The sequence below is a fragment of the Pelophylax lessonae genome (genome assembly GCF_965119305.1).
Source record: "Pelophylax lessonae genome assembly, chromosome: 1".
Lineage (NCBI taxonomy): Eukaryota > Metazoa > Chordata > Amphibia > Anura > Ranidae > Pelophylax > Pelophylax lessonae.
The window spans coordinates 230,722,872-230,743,744 of record NC_138768.1 but is presented as its reverse complement, the minus strand read 5'-3'; the positions used below and the strand labels follow the sequence as shown (position 1 = coordinate 230,743,744).

At 44.2% G+C, this 20,873-nt stretch overlaps 1 protein-coding gene across 2 annotated transcripts in view; it reads right to left on the bottom strand.

Moving 5' to 3' along the window:
- MLXIP (MLX interacting protein) overlaps positions 1 to 20,873 on the bottom strand; it is a 183,182-nt gene that overhangs the window by 6,447 nt on the left and 155,862 nt on the right. For both annotated transcript variants that reach the window (XM_082251487.1, XM_082251488.1), the window contains 5 exons: positions 11,875 to 12,040; positions 10,431 to 10,543; positions 1,209 to 1,310; positions 385 to 512; positions 164 to 287 (listed from right to left, as the gene is read on the bottom strand). In XM_082251487.1, the coding sequence (XP_082107613.1) occupies positions 164 to 287; positions 385 to 512; positions 1,209 to 1,310; positions 10,431 to 10,543; positions 11,875 to 12,040 (633 nt within the window). The remainder of the gene's footprint in view (positions 1 to 163; positions 288 to 384; positions 513 to 1,208; positions 1,311 to 10,430; positions 10,544 to 11,874; positions 12,041 to 20,873) is intronic.

Genomic DNA, 20,873 nt, shown 5'->3' with positions numbered 1-20,873 from the left:
TACACACATAGATACATACACACATATATATACACATATATACATACACTGTATGCAGTACATCTATATATCGACATATACAATTGTGTACACACAAAAACGTGAAAAAACCCACATGCCATAAATGATTTGTGAACAGTACAAGAACAACAAAAAGGGATACAATCCAGAACTTCCAATTTTGAATCGTTCTTCTCTGCACATACTTCTCAAACAGATCCCTCATATGGTTTGTTCTTTGTGGAGCTATGGGTACACCAGTGGCTGGAAGTTGCTGCTGACAGGAACTGAAAAATATATTTTTCTCATTTATAAAAATGTACTGGGCAAAGTAAAATACATCAATTCACAATAAAGCGCTTGGGACAAAAAGGTAATCCATACTTGATGGCAATGTTCAACTCTTCTACTTCTTCCCTGAGTCGTCTGGTCTCTTCCAACACATTGGCCCTCTCCTGCTGCAGTTTGGCAATGTACTCTACGGTCTTCTGTAGTGTGATCGCATGGCTGATCTGGGTTAGGCAACAAAAACATAATTGCACTATTAGGAAGCTCCGGCACACAACATGAAAAAAGACAGCAGTATCAGATTTACCAATATCACCCATACTGCTCATTTGTTAGAGCAAAAATGAAATTGTCCACGTGGCAACCCTTTTCTACTTTTGCTCCACCTTTCGAAAATCAGCCCCACTGAATCGCGTACTGGAATCCATCAGCACAGCACGTAGTATTCTACCTTTGCAAAGGAGGCAAATAGCCAATAATTCGGCTGTGCAATGCAGCGGTGATAATCCAGACATTGTGAAAGCAGTAAAAAGGTTTCCATTTGACTAAATTAAGATACAAATAATGCTGTTATGTTTGGATTAACCAAACAGAATAGCGGTTTAACAAAGCTAGGTAAAAAAATCATTAGCTGCACTGGGACAAAGCTGCCCAAATATTCTGTAGGGAGGCAAGAGCTATCTACAGCTTATGTCTCTATTCAATGACATTTGCCAAATAATAGTTCAGAAAGAAAAATCTTTAGATGATCATACGGTTTTCCATATCGTTATGACCAATATGTTAAGTACTGGCAGACCAGGAAAACGTGACAATAATATCCATAAAAAGGAACCAAAGCACTACGCTCACTGTAGTCAATAGTACAGAATACATTCTCCAACAAGGCACAATAATTTTGAAAGTAGCTGATCAAGTACCGGCTTGGAGCTTGAGGAAACAAAACTGTGCAGTGTGTTGAAGGCAATCTTTATATTAAATCTCCTCTTCTGTTCTGCAGAAATATGCTTCAATCTTTCATTCTGCAAGATAAACAATTTGGCAAAATTAAATAAAAATAGGACTTTTTATACACGATTATCTGCATTTAATATTGTCCGTTTACTCCTATATTCTGACTGTTGGCAGAAAATGTACGTAAATGGATTCTGTATCTTGGGAAGCAAATTAGAAAACTGGAGGAAATTCAAGTGTGTTACTCACAGTAACCAATGGGATCCTTTTTAATTTCTGAAATGCACTAGCAGATGGACAGCAGCATTCTGATTAGTCCCCAAAATTTTGTCCTGTATCTGTAAAGACCGAGGCCCATTGTTGCAACTGCCATTTATCTATCCATTGTGAAAACATACCAGGTAGCTCAGTATCCAAACACCGTTATTTTCCATTTCTTAAAACCTAGGAGTCTATTACTTCCCCTACAATTGTCCTTTGCAAATATCTAGGGTCCTGAAGCAGAAAATATGAAATTCTTACAGCACATCATAGTATGCTTCCTGCGTAGCAAATAGGATTTTTGACCTACCGTAAAATCCATTTCTCCGATGTTCATTGACGGACACAGCTCCTGTCATTCTTGACCATTGGGTTATACTGCCCACTACAGGAGTAGGACACTAGGTAGAAAAAAAAAACTTCTGGCTACACCCATGGGAAGTCCCAGGGGGTATACTCCCTCTCATTGCTATAGTCACTCAGTTTTGTTACAAGCAGTGTCAGAATTATAACTCCACACAGGGGTGGGTGCTGTGTCCGTCAATGATCATCAGAGAAATGGATTTTACAGTAAGTCAAAAATACCATTTTCTGTTTCCTTCATTGCCGGAACCACAGCTCCTGTCATTCTTGATCATTGGGACGTCTCAAAGCAGTGTTAAACATGAAGGGGTGGGAAACAACAAAAAAATTACTAAACATAAGCCAACCAGGCAATAGGGGCTCAACCAAAACTGAAGACCACCTGGAAAAAAGAAAAAAAAAAAAAAAAAAAAAAACAATACACCGTCAAAGAGGATCAGGTTCTCTTAAACAGCATCCCTGCAAAACACAGCAGCCTGCAAAACTTGCGGCCAAAGGAAGCATCCACAGATGCCAACAGATCCACTTCGTAAAACTTTGTAAAAGTGTGCACCGACGACCAGGTGGCCACCTTGCAAACCTGGGTCGCTGATGCCTAATGACCAGGAAGCACTAAGCGGCCTAGTAGAGTGCGCCTTGACAGGGAAAGGAGGAACCTGACCCCTGATGGAATAGGCATGAACCACCATCTGTCTGATCCATCTGGAAATGGTCGCAGACAACCCTTTGCGAGGTCCATCCGTGAGCACAAATAGGGAGCCTGACTTCCTGAAAAACTTTGTAGCTGCCAGGTACACCCTAATTACCAGGACCACATCCAAAGCATGCAAGGCAATTCCCTTTGGATGTTAAGGCCTGGGACACAGGGAAGACAACACAATGACTTCATTCAAAATGAAAGTCAGAGACCACCTTAGGAAGGAATGATGGACAGGGGCAAAGCACCACCTTACCCTTGTGAATCACCAGATAAGGTGAACGGCAAGAGAACACCGCCAGTTCCGAACACCCTGCACGCAGAGGTGATAGCCACCAAAAAGGCCACCTTCTGGGACAGCGTAAGCAGGGGAATCTCCTGAATATTTTCAAAGGGAGGCTTCTGTACAGTTGAAAGCACCAAATTAGGATCCCAAGGTGGCAAAAGAGCCCACACTGGAGGAACCAAAGGTCGGACACCCTGAAGAAAGGTACGCGCACCAAGGAGTGTGTGGCCAAAGGTCGTCAGAAAAAGAACGCTAAGGCCGATACCTGGCCCTTGATGGAACTCAAGGCCAATTTATGTCCAACCCCCACGTTGAAGGAAGGTTAAGATCCAAGACCCCGAGAAGGAGCGAGGATGAACCCCAAAAGACTCACACAACACAATGTACATCTTCCATGTAAAATATATAAAATAGTGTTGCGCAGAATAAAAATCTTCGGATAAGAATGTGTATATGATGTCTAAAAATATTGCATGTTCCTTCTATCAATGAACAAATCTATCTATTTGTGCAAAAAGGTGAATCCCCAATACTCCTCGTTGGTATTTAAAACAAACCGTATGAATACTGATTAATATAAAATATAAAGTGACTGGTGAATAAATTAGAATAATAATAAAACCCGCTATTTTCTCAATGAAGTTGCATAAGTCCTCATAAAAGTGCATAGTGCAAATAATTGTGCAATAAAAAACTTGTTTCCAATTTGCAAATCACAGTAATAAAGAATCAAAAAACAGTCCAGCATAAATAAATTCAAAAAAAATATAAAAATAAATAAGTGTCAAAAAATAGATATATCCAAGTCTTTGTGTGTCAGTGCAAATAGCAGTTAGAATCTTCTATACAGTGCTCAAAACCACCTGAGGGTGGTAGGTGCTCCCCAAGAAAGTGAGTGACTAGAGTGTCACAGATCATAAACCAACTGTGCACCCCCTTGTGAGTGGGCGCTCACCTTATACACGATTAAAACAGGCACATATAATAATAGGGACTCCTTAGGGTTGACCCTTCCAGATCCTATTAATTCTATTAGGATGGCTTCAGCGTATAAACAGTGTAGGTTATTTCCTTCCAAGAAGATGGCCGCTGCGTCCTCCAGCGCAATGACGTCACACGTTCCGTAGCCCACCCGACGCAGTGTTTAATCAACAATGACGTTGTCAGGGGCGTGGTTTGTCTGCGCAACACTATTTTATATATTTTAGGTTGATTACACTTTTTATGAGAAGTGAAGTGATTGTGGCATTTTAAAAATCTGGTACCAGAAGGTAGCTCGCAGGAACTCTATCTTTTTAGAATACATCTTCCATGTACCATGGTAAATCTCCTAGTCGATTTCCTAGCTTTTAACAACATAGGAATCACCAACTTGGCAACTGGCGTTCAACAGCCAAGCGTCAAAGCCAGCAACTAAAGCAGGATGGAAGATCGGTCCTTGGGAAAGCAGATCCTCACAGCCAGCTTATAGTGGGCTAAAGCTCCCTGTCAGCTGAGGTCACAGAGCTGCTCCAGGCTCAGGAAGGATCCTGACCATATTGTCGGAATCCATCCAGCTGCCTGATTGACAGCTGGCTAAGGCTGGCCATACACTATACAATTTTCTTGTTCAACTTTCCTTTAGATTTACCAAAACCATGTAATATAGGGTCAAACCTAAACACTTTCAATTTGTATGCAGTCAGGCAGGCCCTTGCACTACATAGTTTAAGGTAAATCTAAAGGAAATTGAATAAGAAAATTGTATAGTGTATGGCCAGCCTTCGTGCTCTGAGCCAAAGCCAGCTGCTCCTGCCCCCCTCCCTAGACTGGTGCTCCAGTGAGCCCTGGAAGGGCAGAGCAGAAAGCTGTGACTGACCGTTACTACTCTCTATACTAAGCAGAACAAAAACTGAATGATCTGAGGTCATGCGACCACTCCGTTCTTGGGCGTAGAGCCGATGTGGGAAAGCTGCAGCATCAGACCAATGCTGCAGCATAGAAGTGAATATAGTATTTTTTTTTTTTTTTTTTTTTAATATCCCAAACTTCTCCTTTAAGTGAACCTATTCCTTTGCTATGCATGGGGACAATGCACAAGTAAACGTTTACCCCTTCGCGCCTAAAGGTAAAACAAATTGAAATGCCCAATTTTGCAATTTCTACATGTGTTAGTAAAATTGTACATCATAGCTAGTTTGTGCATCCAGGTGGCTTACACCTTGTTTTTTTCGGGACAAAGTGGGCTCTCCATTTGGTGATAAATGGTAAGGGATATGTCCTGATTTTTCATCAAAGGAAAACTGGCCCAATATAGTAAAAAAAAAAAGATATTGGATTTTCACTTACCGTAAAATCCATTTTTTCTGATGTTCCATAATGGACACAGCTCCTGATCTTCTTAACCATTGGGTTATTCTGCCCCCTACAGGAGCAGGACACTAGGCATATTAAAAAAAAAGTCTGGCTACGCCTACGGGGTGGGTGCTGTGTCAGTCAATGAACTTTAGAGAAATAGATTTTACGGCAAGTCAAAAAAAAAAATCAAATTTTCTCTTTCATTCATTGACGGACACAGCTCCTGATCTTCTTAAACCATTGGGACATCCTAAAGCAGTGTTAAACATGAGGAGTGGGAACAGCGAAAAAAATTCCCAAGGCTAAACTATAGCCAACCAGATAAACAGGAGCTCAACCAAAACAACTGGAGCTCACATGAAAAAACAATACACCTTCAAAGAGAACCAGGTCCTCTAAACAGCAGCCTGCAAAACCATGTGGCCAAAAGAAGCATCCACAGATGCCAACACATCCACTTTATAGAACTTTGTGAAAGTGTGCACCGACTAGGTGGCCACATTGTAAACCTGCGTCACCAATGCCCGATGACAAAGCCTAGGAGGCACTGAGCGCCCAAGTAGAGTAAACAAAGAACTTGACCCTTGATGGAATAGGCCTGAATCACCATCTGATCCATCTGGAAATGGTCGCAGGGGAAGCAGACAACCCTTTCCAAGGCCCATCCATAAGCACAAATAGGGAGTCTGACTTCCTAAAAGACAACGTAGCTGCCTGGTACACCCTAATTGCCCGGACCACATCCAAGGCATGCAAAACTATCTCCTTCAGATGTTTTGGCCTCGGGCACAGGGAAGGCAACACAATGTCTTCATTCAAAGGAAAATCAGAGACAACCTTTGGAAGGAACAACCGACAGGGGTGAAGAACCACCTTATCTCTGTGAACCACAGGATAACGCCGCCAATTCAGACACTCTGCGCGCAGAAGCGATAGCCACCAAAAAGGCCACTTTCTGAGACCCTCCTGAAGATTCTCAAAAAGGGAGGCTTCTGGAGGACAGAGCAACCAAATTGAGGTCCCAAGGCGGCAACGGAGACCACACTGGAGGAGCCAAGTGCAGAACTCCCTGAAGAAAAAAGGTACGCACCAGGGAGTGTGTGGCCAAGGGTCGTTGAAAGAAGACCGCCAAGGCTGACACCTGATCCTTGATAGTACTCAAGGCCAGTTTCTGCTTAACCCCCCAAGCAAACCCCAAGAGACTCATACCACGCGATGTACGTCTTTCCACGTACGATTGTAGATCTTCCTTGAAGTAGATTTCCTAGCATTTAACATCAGCTCAGAAAAACCTCCATTCTTCAGCACCTGGCATTCAACAGCCAAGCAGTCAAAGCCAGCGACTGTAAGGCAGGATAGAAGATTGGCCCTTGGGACAGCAGATCCTGAGAGGAAGCTTCCAAGGAACGTCGGCGACCAGCCACACCAGATCGGCGTACAAAGCCCGGCGAGGCCAGTCTGGGGCCACCCAAGATGACCGGAATCCCTTCTGCCTCGATCCTGCATATAAGTCTTGGCAGAAGCTTGAGAGGAGGGAAGTCATAAATCAAGACGACACGGACCCCACGGGGCCACCAATGCGTCTGTGGTGTCCGCCAGAGGATCCCGTGTCCGTGCCACAAACCTTTCTGTGGAGCCGAGACACCAACAGATCCACCTTGGGGATGCCCCACCAGAGACAACTGATGAAACCCCCCTGGATAAAGGGACCACTCCCCCTTGGTCCAACGGCTGCCAACTGAGGTAATCCGCCTGCCAGTTTTCCACCACCGGAATGTGCATGGGGAGAGGGCTGGCACAAACCATTCTGCCCACCTCCAGAGCCACCAGGACACTTTTTGTGCCCCCCCTGGTGATTGACATAACCCACAGTCGTGGTATGGTCTGATTGAATGCACACTGGATGTCCCTGAAGACGATTTGTACAATGTTCCAGGCCCAGTCTGATCGCTCGGAGTTCCAGGACATTGATCGGTAATCTGGACTCTTCCAGTGTCCAGACCCCCTGAGCAGAATTTTTGCATGGCTGGCATCCATGGTGACCACTGTCCAATACAAAGGGAGGAAGGATTTGCCCAGCCAAAGCGCCGGAGAACAAAGCCACCATATCAGGGACCCTTTCGTTCCCCCGGCTCAGCCGGATCCGATTGTCCAGAGACTGCGGATTCTTGTCCCATTTGCCCAGAATCTCCCTTTGCAGGGACCTCGTATGGAACTGTGCAAATGGAACCGTCTCAAAGGTAGACACCATTTGGCCCAGCACCCGCATGCAAGTCCGGAGGGATGGCCATCTGCAGGAGACGAACTGCAGCCTGCAGTTTCTGGAGTTTGTCCAGAGGAAGGAGCACTCTGGCCAAGGCTGAATCCAGCGTCAGACCAAGATAGTCCAGCTTGTTTAACGGAACCAGAGCAGACTTCTGAACATTCAGAATGCAGCCGAACTCCCTTAAAGTTCATATGGTGATCTCCAGACTCCGCTCGCAGAAGGAGGTCATCCAAGTTACATAGTGAGGTTGAAAAAAGACATCAGTCCATCCAGTTCAACCTATGATGTGTGTGTGTGTGTGTGTGTGTCTACTGTTAACCGCACACATTGCATACCCCTGTATGTTGTGGTCTTTAAGGTGCCCGTCTAATAGTTTTTTGAAACTATCAAGGCTCCCTGCTGATACGACTGTTTGCGGAAGAGAATTCCACATCCTTACTGCTCTTACAGTGAAGAACCCCCTGCGTATTTTAAGGGTAAACCGCTTTTCCTCTAGTTTTAGTGAGTGGCCACGTGTCTTATTGTATTTCCTTTCTCTGAATAGGTTTTTCCATATGCTAGGGTTGCCAGTACAATATTTGTACATTGATATCATATCCCCCCTCAATCGTCTCTTCTCCAGAGAGAATAAGTTTAGTGCTTGCAGTCTTTCCTCATAGCTGATGCCCTCCATTCCCCTAATTATTTTTGTTGCCCTTCTCTGGACTTTCTCCAGTTCCAGGACATCCTTCCTGAGGACCGGTGCCCAGAACTGGACAGCATACTCCAGATGTGGCCGGACCAGAGTCTTGTAGAGTGGGAGAATAATCTCTTTATTTCTGGAGTGAATCCCCTTTTTTTATACATCCCAGTATTCTGTTTGCTTTGCTTGCAGCGTCTTGGCATTGCATGCCACTGGCAAGCCTGTTGTCTACCAGTAGCCCAGTAACGTGATCCTCCGCTGACAGAACAATGCTAGCCTCGGGGTCAACACTTTCATGAAGACCCAAGAAACGGAGGCGAGACTAAAGGGTAAACGCCACAAACTGATAATGCTCCTCTCTCACAGCAAAGCAGAGGAAGCGCTAGTGACCGCCACATATTGGAATGTGAAGGTAAGCATCCTCGATGTCGATAGAGGCAAGAAAATCCCCTCTGACGCAGGGATGTCACCACTGTGTGAATGGACTATTCATGTCCACCCATTTAAGCTGACAATCTGCAAAAATATGTCAACTTGTAAAGGGATCCCAATGATGCAATTGTGGCATCTCACATGCTAATTTATAAATACTGTGTGCTCTTAAAATCCAGCAGAATGACCAGTGGACAGCAGCACTAAAACCAATACCTGCGGTGTTTTTTTCTCCTTCCCAAAAACTGACACAGCTGTTTATTTTACACAGGGCAAACTATACTCAAAAACTTTACTCCTGGGGCATGACTGACTCGCCTTGATGCTCGAGGTGCTCTAGTGCTAATGGCACATTAATCCATATGCTCTGGTGGTGCTCTAAACTATATTGATATTGGTTAGCTGTCTTTCAAACTATTCAAGTTTTCATTTAACTGCCTTTTGAACCCAAGATTGCCCTCCTGAGCATTATTCCGGAGATGTAGTACAACCTTCGTCCAAAATTCTGCCCATGCATTTACAGTTTTTCTCGCAAGCTCATCGCAGAGTGCTTGCGGTCTCCTGGTTCTCCCACCTTTTTACAATGGAGCAATACAGTGCACTCCATTTTGGAGAGAAAGACCATACGTATCAGCATAGGGGTTGTCCAAAGAAATACCAAACCATTTAGTCCCCTTGGCTATTGTTCCCTTCACTAGCCTGCTCTTCCATCCCTTCTCTAGGTTTGTCTCATTGAAATACATTTTTAAATGTGTTAAGCTTACTACCTGTGAGAGATTCTAGTGTCCATTATCAAGCTCATATCTCGTTATTCTTTGGGTCGTTTTTCAGTTCGAAATTTTATACTGTGTACATTGTGGCTACCTACATATTGTATTGTTTACTGTGCTATATAGATGTATATGTGAAGCCTCCGATTTCTACCCAAGGAATGTAACTTGTTTTGCTGCTATTCTGTATGATTCTTCTAAATTTCTGTGTTCTGTGAACCAAACAAAACGTAATAAATTCTTCTTGATTTAAAAAAATAAATCCAGCTGTATAAGCCCTTTAAAGTCAATGGGAGTTTAAAAAAAAAAAAAAAAAAAAAAAAAACACACACACACATTACATGTCCAAGAATATTTCAGAGATAAAAATTGTGATCATTAGGTTTATAAAAAGGCCCACAGTGAGGATTGAGCGCTATTGATCAGACAATCAAAAAAGAGGTACCTGTGTTGGGTGCTATTGGTGGTGCCACATCCCTATAACAACTCAAGAAGAAGTTTTCCCCTATTGGTGGGACTTTTTAGGCACTCACATGTACACAAAATTTTTATAAAAAATATAAATTTTATTGAAAAATTACAATTTCATAGATATGCATAAAAAGCAAGTAAAGTAAGATACATCACATGTGCATTTAGGAAGTGACCACACAAGTACAGGGTGAAGGCTCAAAACCCGACTAGTTTCGGAGCTAAACAATTACTCCTTCTTCAGGGGGGAGACGAGACCCTGGGTGGTGGTATTCTATGCAGTGATGAATGGCACTATATACCTGCCGGGATGTATTAAAATCAGATGCTGTCTATGCTCCTCCGAACCTGCACTCTGGCTGAATCACAACATAAAAATGGGGTACTCAGACCTCATACACATATGTTGTGAAGGAAAAGATTATGTCATTCTCTCATGGGTGGCTCTCAGGAAGCACCAGGTAAGGATAGCTGGATCCCAAATTAGTGGCTGATCAGCTTGTTCAGATGGTAAACGGCCTGGATCATGCCAGACAAACAACCCTCGGTGTTCACAGCAAGCGAGCAATCAGCATAGCAAGCGAGCAATCATATTGATAAGACAAACTCAGATAAGACTGTACCTTAGATGTAGAGCAGTGAGAGTCAGATGAGGTTTTTCCTGAGCTTTGCGGAGGGCTGAGGCTGTGTTCAGATGCACATGGCGAGCCCTGTCTTGAACTGTGACGATCCCGATCTTAAAAGGCAAAATGTACACAATACTTAGACTTACTGAAAAACTGTTCTAAAAAAAAAAAGGGCAGATTTGATTAGGTTTTCTAGTGATGCCTTCTAACACTTAATGGCTTGTGCACATTAGTGTTCATTTTTTATTATACAAGAACTGAGAGCGGTTAACTGCTGGAACACCAGCTCTCCCTCTGTCTGATGATTTTAGGCTCTGTGATGGTGTCCAGCAAAACCCACATAAACAACCTTGCAATATACAATGCACCTCTGAATAATGGACTAGCTGGCAGGAAACGTAAAAATAAATGGTGTTAAAAAGTACAACTATTCCTTGTTTTCCATGTCTGAAGGAATTTTACATTTCATTATGTCCAGAGTCTTGCAAGTCTTGTCCATTTTACCTTATTTTAGATAGACAAAACCCTTAAAGCCAAGGCCCTCTATTGTGCAAATAGTGTAGAAAATGCATGCTTCCCTGCCTCCCTACTGGTTTTTGAGGCAGCCGATTACATTGCTTGGCCAATCGGAATGCTTAGAAAGAAGGGTCAAATGTCTGTTTACTAGATGAAGTCACTAGTCACGTAAAGGGAGCCCTGAAACCTGATCTATAGGCACCTGGAGTGTGACCTGCTTTCTTTAAAAACATACGCAATACTCCACAGGCTATTGCAAGACTTTTCTGCAACTTTTGTGGAACCGCATCAGCTCCTATTCTTTAGACATGGATGGGGGCCATTCCAATACCATCCTCAGACTAAGAGCTTCCCCTTTATAATCACTAGATCTGTGTTTAGCTGCGGGCAGCAGGCACAGGTGCACTGTCCAACCCTGTTGCTTGGGTTGCCAGCTGCTGCAGCTGGACTGTGCATCAAATGGTCGTAACATTTAGGACAGTATGTGTCCAGGGATGAATGCCCATAACGAAGTCTGCAAATGTTAGGACTGCTCAGGGCACTGTCTAGCCCTACTAGCTCCCAGCTTCTTGTAGAGTTTTATAAGCTACCGGCAGCAGGGCTGGATGGTGCACCTGGAACTTCCACACACCCCTAAGTGCCAGAGACTCATGCACCTTGACTAAACGCCCAGTGTGTAATAGGCCTAAAACTGCAAAATGGCTCATTAAGCAGTTGGATGATAGATAGTGTTTACCAAAAGTGGAGTTCAACATTGCAAAAAAAAAAAAAAAAAAAAAAAAAAAAAAAAAACATATGTAGAAAAGGGTTCTTATTGCTTTCCAAAATATAGCTACAGCTATAACTGCACAAACCATATACACAGGAATAAACAGTACTGCAATGAAATACATCATAGCATGGTGAATTCTCCTTCTGAGCTCACAGGATGAGGGAGAAGGTGCAGTGCTGCAGTTCTGGGAGGATGTCATCTCTCTCTTCACCAGGATGTCTTGAGTTGGACTGGAAAAGAGTCGAGACTTCTGGGTGCCCTGAGATTGCCGAGCTGGTCCAACAAGAATACTGCCATGGAACTCTGGTACTCCAGAAGACTACAAGAAACACAAAGAACATGCTCTCTTACGAATAATATACATAAAGGTAGTCGTTCAGGTTAATCATAAACCAAATCTTGGATTTCACCCCATCATAGTAAGGTTTATGCCCAGCTAAATACAAGCATAGAACAAACCTAAATCAAACTATTTACTTCTACTCTTTATAATCAATAAAGCTCTATTCACACTTAGGCGATTTAAATTGTGGGCGGAATCGCTGTTATTTCAAATCGCCGCAAAACACGGGACGCATTTGCCATCAAGAAGCTCCTGCTCCTTTTTGACCAACAAGCGTCGCGATTTGCTGCGATTTCAGCGCAATTTAATGTGTGACAATCACGGCACAATTGGGGAGCCATTAGGAAGTAATGGCATCGCAAACGTGTTCCGCGTTATAGAATCACAGGCAGAAATGCCGCAATTCTGTCCGTGATTCAAATCGCCTAGGAGTGAATGGAGCCTTAATGTAGAATTACCTCTTGCAGTCTCAAAGTTGCAATTATAAAGCAAACCAAAAAACAGAACAGTTTCTGGCGAATGTAGAAATGAAGGTTTGGGACTTTATATGAGGCATGTGACCGAACATGGGTGTATAACATATAGGCATAATACATGCTCTACAAAAGAAAGTAAATATATAATAAAAGCAAGTATATATTTTATTAATAGCAGCATATGGTAACAATATTGTATCCTAGATAAATTACATACATAGATGGTACAGTGAAGCCATAAAATACTTTAAAGGATGTAGAGTAGATGGACAATCATGATAAACTATATCCATGATGAGCAAGCATAATTATGAAGACAAACATCTGAATAGATAGTAGGTAAAAAGAACTAGAAAGATGCATCATAAAAATCTCTACGCGTTTCGTGAAAATCACTTCTTCAGGAGATGCAATCCATGCATCTACAACAAAATTGTATATAAAAAATATTCCTAAATATTAGACGTACACTAAAAGCAATGCCTTTCACAGATTATCACTTACAATTCAGTTCAAACTGTTACCACATGGGGTTGGAGGGTGAACTGGAAACGTCTAACCAGGGAACTAAGGGAGCAATGTCTGCGCACAACAGGTTGATAGGCAAGGACTGCAAAAGGAATGCCAATCTCCACAGGGGAGTCACTAATGCCTCAGCTGACCATCCAATTAGACTTCTATAAAATACTGCTAGATGTCTAGGAATATAAAACAAATATATAGAGCATTAGAGTGACCTATATGGAGTGAGGCTGTGATTAGATCCCAAATACTGGACTGCTACTCTGCACTTTTCTTGGACATACTTGTAATTCTATCCTGAATATGGAGTTATTGGACAAGTATGTCCAAGAAAAGTGCAGAGTAACAGTCCAGTATTTGGGATCTTATCACAGCCTCACTCCATATAGGTCACTCAACTACGCTATATATTTCTTTTATTATCACACACATCTAACAATATTTTATAGAAGTCTCATTGGACGGTCAGCTGAGGCATTAGTGATTCCCCTGTGGAGATTGGCACTCCTTTTGCAGTCCTTGCATAGCAACATTGCTCCCTCAGTTCCCGGGTTAGATGTTTCCAGTTTACCCCCCACCCCATGTGGTAACAGTTTGAACAGAATTGTAAGTAATGAATAATCTGTGAAAGGCATTGCTTTTAGTGTACGTCTAATATTTAGGATTTTTATATACAATTTTGTTGTAGATACGTGGATTGCATCTGCTCCGGAAGAAGTGATTTTCACGAAACGCGTAGAGATTATTAGGATGCATCTTTCTGGTTCTTTTTACCTACCATCTATTCAGATGTTTGTCTTCATAATTATTCTTACTCCTCATGGATATAGTTTACCCGGATTGTCTATCTACTCTACATCCTTTAAAGTATTTTATGGCTTAACTGTACCCATCTATGCATGTAATTTATCTAGGATACAATATTGTTGCCATATGCTGCTATTAATAAAATATATACTTGCTTTTATTATATATTTACTTTCTTTTGTATAGCATGTATTATGCCTATATGTTATACACCCATGTTCGGTCACACGCCTCAAATAAAAGTCCCAAACCTTTTCTGCTTCTCCAAATACAGGAATGGAGGCACATTAGTATATGAGCCTCATTTAAAGTCCCAACCCCTTTCCTTCCTATAATATATATATATATATATATATATATATATATATATATATATATATATATATATATATATATATAAATATAAATAAAAGAGTAAACACAAAAACAATTTTTTTTTCTTTTTAAGGATCATCAGTGAACGCAAACAGAAAATGTTTTGCAATAGCTTTAGGGTCGCTCACATCAGCGCATATACTAAATTTTGTGTGCACACTTGTACCACCACATCAATGTCATTTTTCAAATCTTTTTTTTAACTTTATTAAGGTGTCATAAAATGACACTTTGTTCAAATCTATGCACAGCAGTGTGTTGTGATGTGCGGCTTCGGCTTTGTCTTGCACCAGGTAAAAATGCAGCATGCATTTTCACGCAATTCACCACTACCAATCTCAATGTAGCACTGTGCTGTGAACAGGGCACATGAAACAATTGTTTTCTATATTTTCTTGCATTGAGCCTGTCCCTAATGGGGAAATGTGTATTCATTTCCTGACGGGAAGTGACAGAATTCTCTCCAGTGGGCACAAATATCTTTCAGGGTCCCTTCACACAATAAGGCTATTAGCCCCTATGTCCCACTGCTTCAGTTCACACCAACGAGCTGCACTTTTTATGCACTGACAAAAAGTAGAAATGTGTTCCATCGCTCTTCACTGCAGTATGAAAAGTTAATGGAATTTTTTTTTCTGTAAAATCTAAAAAATAAAAAAAATAGTGCGATGTGTAAGAATGCATCGCAACGCCCCTACACCAGGCTCTCTAAACCTTTTTTACCCTGGAGGAACACTTGAAATAACTTTAAGGTCTCAGGGAACACCTGGTAAAAACGATTTGACCTATATGTTATTGTTCGAAAAGCATGAACACTAAGCAGTTGAAATTCAAGGAATATAGCATACCTAAAATACTTAAACTAGGTCCTTACTCCTGACTAGGCAGAAGAAAAAAAACTGAGTGCCTATAGCTGAGAGTGGGTGTATATACTCCCTGGGACTGCCCATAGGCATAGTCAAGCTTTTTCCTGCCTAGTGTCCTACTCCTGTAGGCGGTAGAACAACGCAATGGTTAAGAAGAATCTGGAAGTGTGTTTGTCAATGAACGAAAGAGAAATAATTTTTTCCCCCCTTTTTTCTTAGCGATGCATTTATTTTCAGTGTTGCCCACATGGACAGCTTGTTAAGCGTCCGGCAGTGAAGGAGTGCTCAAAGACCGTCTTCCTAACGTGTTCATTGAAATGTTTTTGCAGATCTAAAACATTTTAAGATGTAATATCAGACGACAGGTGCCCTGGTCCCAAATTGAACTGAAAACAGCGGTGAGGGATTAGGGAAATTTGATTGTCTTTACCATGTTATAGGACTGCAAGATGTTGAATAGTTAAAAACTATGCCTGACATTTGTAAAATGATTATGTCCCTTTGCATGAAACCACGGTTTTGATTCTGTAGGAGTTTGTACTTACTAAAAATGGATTTTTGTAAGATCTTACCGTAAAATCCTTTTCTCTTAAGCTCATTGACAGACGTAGTCCTCCTTGATTAATATCAACTCAGGTTATACTGGAGTAGGACTAGACAGGAAAGAAAACGTTCTGGCCACACCTTAGGGGCAGTCCCAGAGGGTATGTCCTCTCACTTCCTGCTACAGGATATCAAATATGTCACAAAGCAGTGTCAGAGAATTTAACCCAACCCAACTCAAAAACAGAGGGGCGGGTACTACGTCTGTCAATGAGCTTAAGAGAAAAGGATTTTACGGTAAGATCTTACAAAAATCCATTTTTCTCTGTCGCTCATTGACAGACGTAGTCCTCCTTGATTAATATCAACTCGGGACGTCCCAAAGCAGTGCCACAAATGAGGGGTGGGAAAATGGAAATCAAAATCCAATCTAGAAGGCCCAACCGGTGCCAACTAGAAGTTTTAAAGGCTCATCAATCAAAAGATGAGACTCAACTGAAATTCCAACGGAAAAAAAAACCCTTGAGGTAGACCACCGGTCTCCTCAAATTGCGGCCTGCATAACCTTGCGGCCAAAAGAGGCATCTGACGATGCCATCACATCAACTTTATAAAATTTTGTAAAGGAATGCACCGAAGACCAGGTAGCCGCCTTGCAAACCTGGACCACTGACGCCTGATGGCGGTAGGCCCAAGAAGTACTGAGCGCTCGAGTGGAGTGCGCCTTAACAGAGAACGGAGGATTCCGACCCATAATAGAATAAGCCTGTACCACCGTCTGTCTAATCCATTTGGAGATAGTCACGGCAGATGCAGGCAACCCCTTTCTGGGGCCATCCGTGATCACAAAAAGTGAATCCGTTTTACGGAACGATTCCGTAGTCTTCAGGTATACCCTGATTGCCCGAACTACATCCAAGGAATGCAACGCACATTCCCGAGGATGATTGGGCTTAGGACTCAAGGAAGGTAGCACAATATCTTCATTCAGATGAAAATCTGAAACCACCTTAGGAAGAAAGGATGGCTTCGGATGAAGAACTACCTTATCCCTATGAACCACTAGATATGGGGAATGGCATGATAATGCAGCCAGTTCTGACACCCTGCGTGCAGAAGTGATAGCCACCAAGAAGGCCACCTTCTGGGATAATGTAAGCAAGGGAATCTCCCTGATATTTTCAAAGGGAGGTTTCTGCAGAACCGACAAAACCAAAGATCCCAGGGCGGTAAGGGCGCGCGTACTGGCGGAGCCAAGTGCCGCACCCCCTGGATAAAATTCCGCACCAAGGAATGAGTAGCCAGCGGCTTCTGAAAGAAGATTGCTAACGCTGAAACCTGACCCTTGATGGTGCTCAAGGATAGTTTCTGCTCAACCCCCTTTTGCAGAAAAGCCAAAATTCGGGTCACCAAATAGGTACGTGGGGGAAATCCCAAGGATTCACACCACGCAATATAAGTCTTCCATGTGCGATAATAGACTTTGCTGGAAGTCGCTTTCCTTGCTTTAATTAGAGTAGGAATAACTGAAGCTGACAATCCCCGGTCCTTCAGTACCTGGGTCTCAATGGCCAGACCGTTAAAACCAGCGACTGTAAAGCACGATGGAAGATCGGTCCTTGAGACCGCAGATCCTCTCTGAGAGGAAGTCTCCAAGGAGCGTCCGCGACTAGCCTGCCCAAGTCGGCGTACCCGGCTTGACGAGGCCAGCCCGGAATTTCCAGGATAACTGGAGTTCCCTCCACCTCTATCCTGCGGAGAAATCTCAGCAGCAACTTGAGAGGGGGGGAGACATATAATAGCTGATACTGCCCCTACGGGGCGCTTAGCGCGTCTGCTGCGGGCGCGAGCCCTGTTGAGCCGACATGCCAACAGATCCATATCCGGGGTGCCCCAATGAAGGGACAGCTGGTGAAATACCTCTGGATGAAGAGACTATTCCTCTTGATCCAGAATATGACGGCTGAGATAATCTGCCTGTCCACCCCCGGGATGAATATCTCGGAGAGAGCTGGAACAACTGTTCTGCCCAATAAAGAATGTTGGCCACGTCTATGGCCGCCAGGGCACTCTTGGTGCCCCTTGGTGATTGACATAAGTCATGACCGTGGCATAGTCCGATTGGATCCGAAACGGGCTGCCCTGGAGCTGCTCGGTCCAGTAAATCGGACAAAGTCTGATCGCTCCAAGTTCCAACACATTTATCGGTAACCTGGAATTTATCAGAAGAAATGACTTCCCCTGGCTGAGCATCGGAGACCAAAGCCACCAGACCAGAGCCTCCCTGGTCCGCTCGCTCAATCGGATCCGATTGTCCAGGGAATCGGGATTCCGATTCCATTTGAGAAGAATCTCCTCTTGGAGAATTCGGGTATGAGACTGGGCAAACGGTACTGCCTCTAAGGAGGCGACCATCAGTCCCAGCCAGTTGACGGACAGCAACATCCGAATCATTGACTGAATTTTCCGGAGTTTCTCCGCATGGAGAAACACTCTTGCCAAGGATGTATCCAAAATTAGGCCCAGATAGTTCAGTGTCCTGGTGGGAACCAGCCTGTGAAGATGGGGGATCTTTAGATAGGCATCCTAAATGTCTATGGACTCCAGGAGATTCCCCTGATGCAGGGAGGCCACCACTGTTCGGATGGACTCCATCTCTCCCAAGACCAGAATTGGACGCACCTAGCCCTTTTTCCTGGGCATTGTGAACAGGTTCGACTAGAACCCCTGAAACTGTCCAAGGAATGGGAACTACCACTCCCTGTTGCATCAAGCTGTCCCCCGCAAAGCTTTTTAAGCGACCCGGGGATGTCGAATATTGGAAGGGAAGAATCGCACCGGTGGAAGTGATCGAAACTCAATCTTGTATCCCGACCGTATGACCTCGCGAACCCCTTTATCTGGGATTCTGGAAAGCCATGGATCCGGAAACCGGTGAAGACGTCCCCCCACCCTAGAGATGGGTGGGGCCCATTCTGTCAATCCAACGGGATAACAGTGGCTTTATTTAGTCTGGAAATCGGTGAGTCCACTATTGGTGGTACCGTCCATCTTATAATGAGGGATACCTCAAACTGATAGCGCCTAGCAATGCGTTTGGAAATAGCAGGGGTTCGTTTTCGGACGACCCCATTTGGGCAAGGGAAACCCTTCGCCATTTTGGTAGGCTTGCTAGTACCAAAAAAGGAATATCAGTCTCAGCTACCTCTGCCGGCGTAACCTCAAGATTTAAAGTTTCCCGGACAGACAACAAGTGCCTCCACCAACGCTTCTTGTGCTATGGCGGAGGCAGAAGCGTCCTCCTCACTGTCTGAGGAGACCGTACCTGAGACAACAACCCCAGAAAAGGGGCTACAATGACCAGCTCAGAATCCGTATCTGAAGTATCAGATGAAATAGGGGTAGGCGGGGGTCGCTTTTCTTAACCCCCGTCCCTGACAGGCTACCTCCACCCGGGATGCCAAAGACTCCAAACTGCTGATAATGCATCATCACAAGTGGGGTACTGGAGGGTTTTGCGGCCACCTCGAGGGGATCAGGTGGGGATACATGTGTGGCAGGGTTCATGATTAACAAGACACTTGCCAGCAAACACAAAAAATTAATTGCAAGAAAAAACATTTTTTTTTTTTTTTTTTTACTTAGTCCCCCAGCGCAATAGCGCCCCTCAGTGTACCTGCTTGGACCCCTCAGAGAGAGAGAGAGAGAGACCCCAAGGCTCACCTGATGCACAGAAGTTTCTTATCAACCTGCTTCCAGCACTGTCTGTAACAGACAGGAAGTCTTTGGCTTGCTTTCCCGGGCCAAGGAGGCGGCTCCCAATTACTCCTCGAGGTGTTTGGTCACCTCAAACATGGCCGCCCCCATGCTGGAGACACGAGGCTACGCCAATATGGCGGCCTCGTGCGATCTGCAGGAAAATGGCGGCGGCCTGTGGAGGATAGCGGCGGCTTGAGCAAAGTAGCAGCGGCCTGCGGGAGTATGCGCTAGGCCTGTGCGGCCTGCGGGAGTGTGCGCTCGGCCTGTGCGGCCTGCAGGAGTGTGCGCTCGGCCTGTGCGGCCTGCAGGAGTGTGCGCTCGGCCTGTGCGGCCTGCAGGAGTGTGCGCTCGGCCTGTGCGGCCTGCAGGAGTGTGCGCTCGGCCTGTGCGGCCTGCGGGAGTGTGCGCTCGGCCTGTGCGGCCTGCGGAGGTGACCGGCTTTATGGAAGGATGGCGACCTGCGGATGCGGTAATCCAGGCATAGGCATCGGCCTGTATACACATTATGTCAGGTAGGATACCTCTATACCTTAATAGTAATGCCTTTTAGCAGTCTGCCACTGACTTCAGTTATCTCCCTTATAGTGTCATATAGTGACTATAGATAGTCAGCTCCCAAACCAAGAGGGGGAATCAATGACACCTGCTAGGATCACGTCCATCCATCCCAGAGAGGGGCCCGCGTCCACCAACAAACCCGACAGGGGGAGAGGGGGAACATTTTACTCACCATACCGGAACCAGGCGGGCGCCAACTCCTGACAGAACCCCTCTCCACCGGGGGGGGGGGCTGTCGACCAATACGGACGCCATGACTCAGTTTGCAACTGGTCATTGGCGTCCAGGCGAGACGTTTAACTCGCAGGGTCAGTCCCCGTCCAGTGGGACTATGTCGCGGCCGACCCAGCACGGAGCTATGGCCTGCACGCGCTCGCAGGCTGAACTGGGGTGACCACTGGATCTCAACATCCAGCCCGTCGCCCAGATTCAGCGTGCTTGCTTGAAGATCTCACAGGAACACTGGAGAAGAAAAGCTGCCTAAAAAAGTATTTCTAAAAAATCTTGCCAGGACCAAAGATCCCATAAAGGAACTTAGGTCCTTACTCCTAACTAGACAGAAAAAAAACTGATATCCTGTAGCAGGAAGTGAGAGGATATACCCTCTGGGACTGCCCCTAAGGTGTGGCCAGAACGTTTTCTTTCCTGTCTAGTCCTACTCCTGTAGATGGCAGTATAACCCGAGTTGATATCAATCAAGGAGGACTACGTCTGTCAATGAGCGACAGAGAAATACACTTATTAAAAAAAAAAAAAATGTAATAATTTTGCAGACCTGCTTCACTGTTCAATATAATTCCTAGAATTGTCAAATTTTGAATTTAGAATCATTTCTACATAACATTGGGAGATCAATTTGTCCAAAGAAACCTCTAGCAATCTCCAGAGGAGCCTAAGTTGATA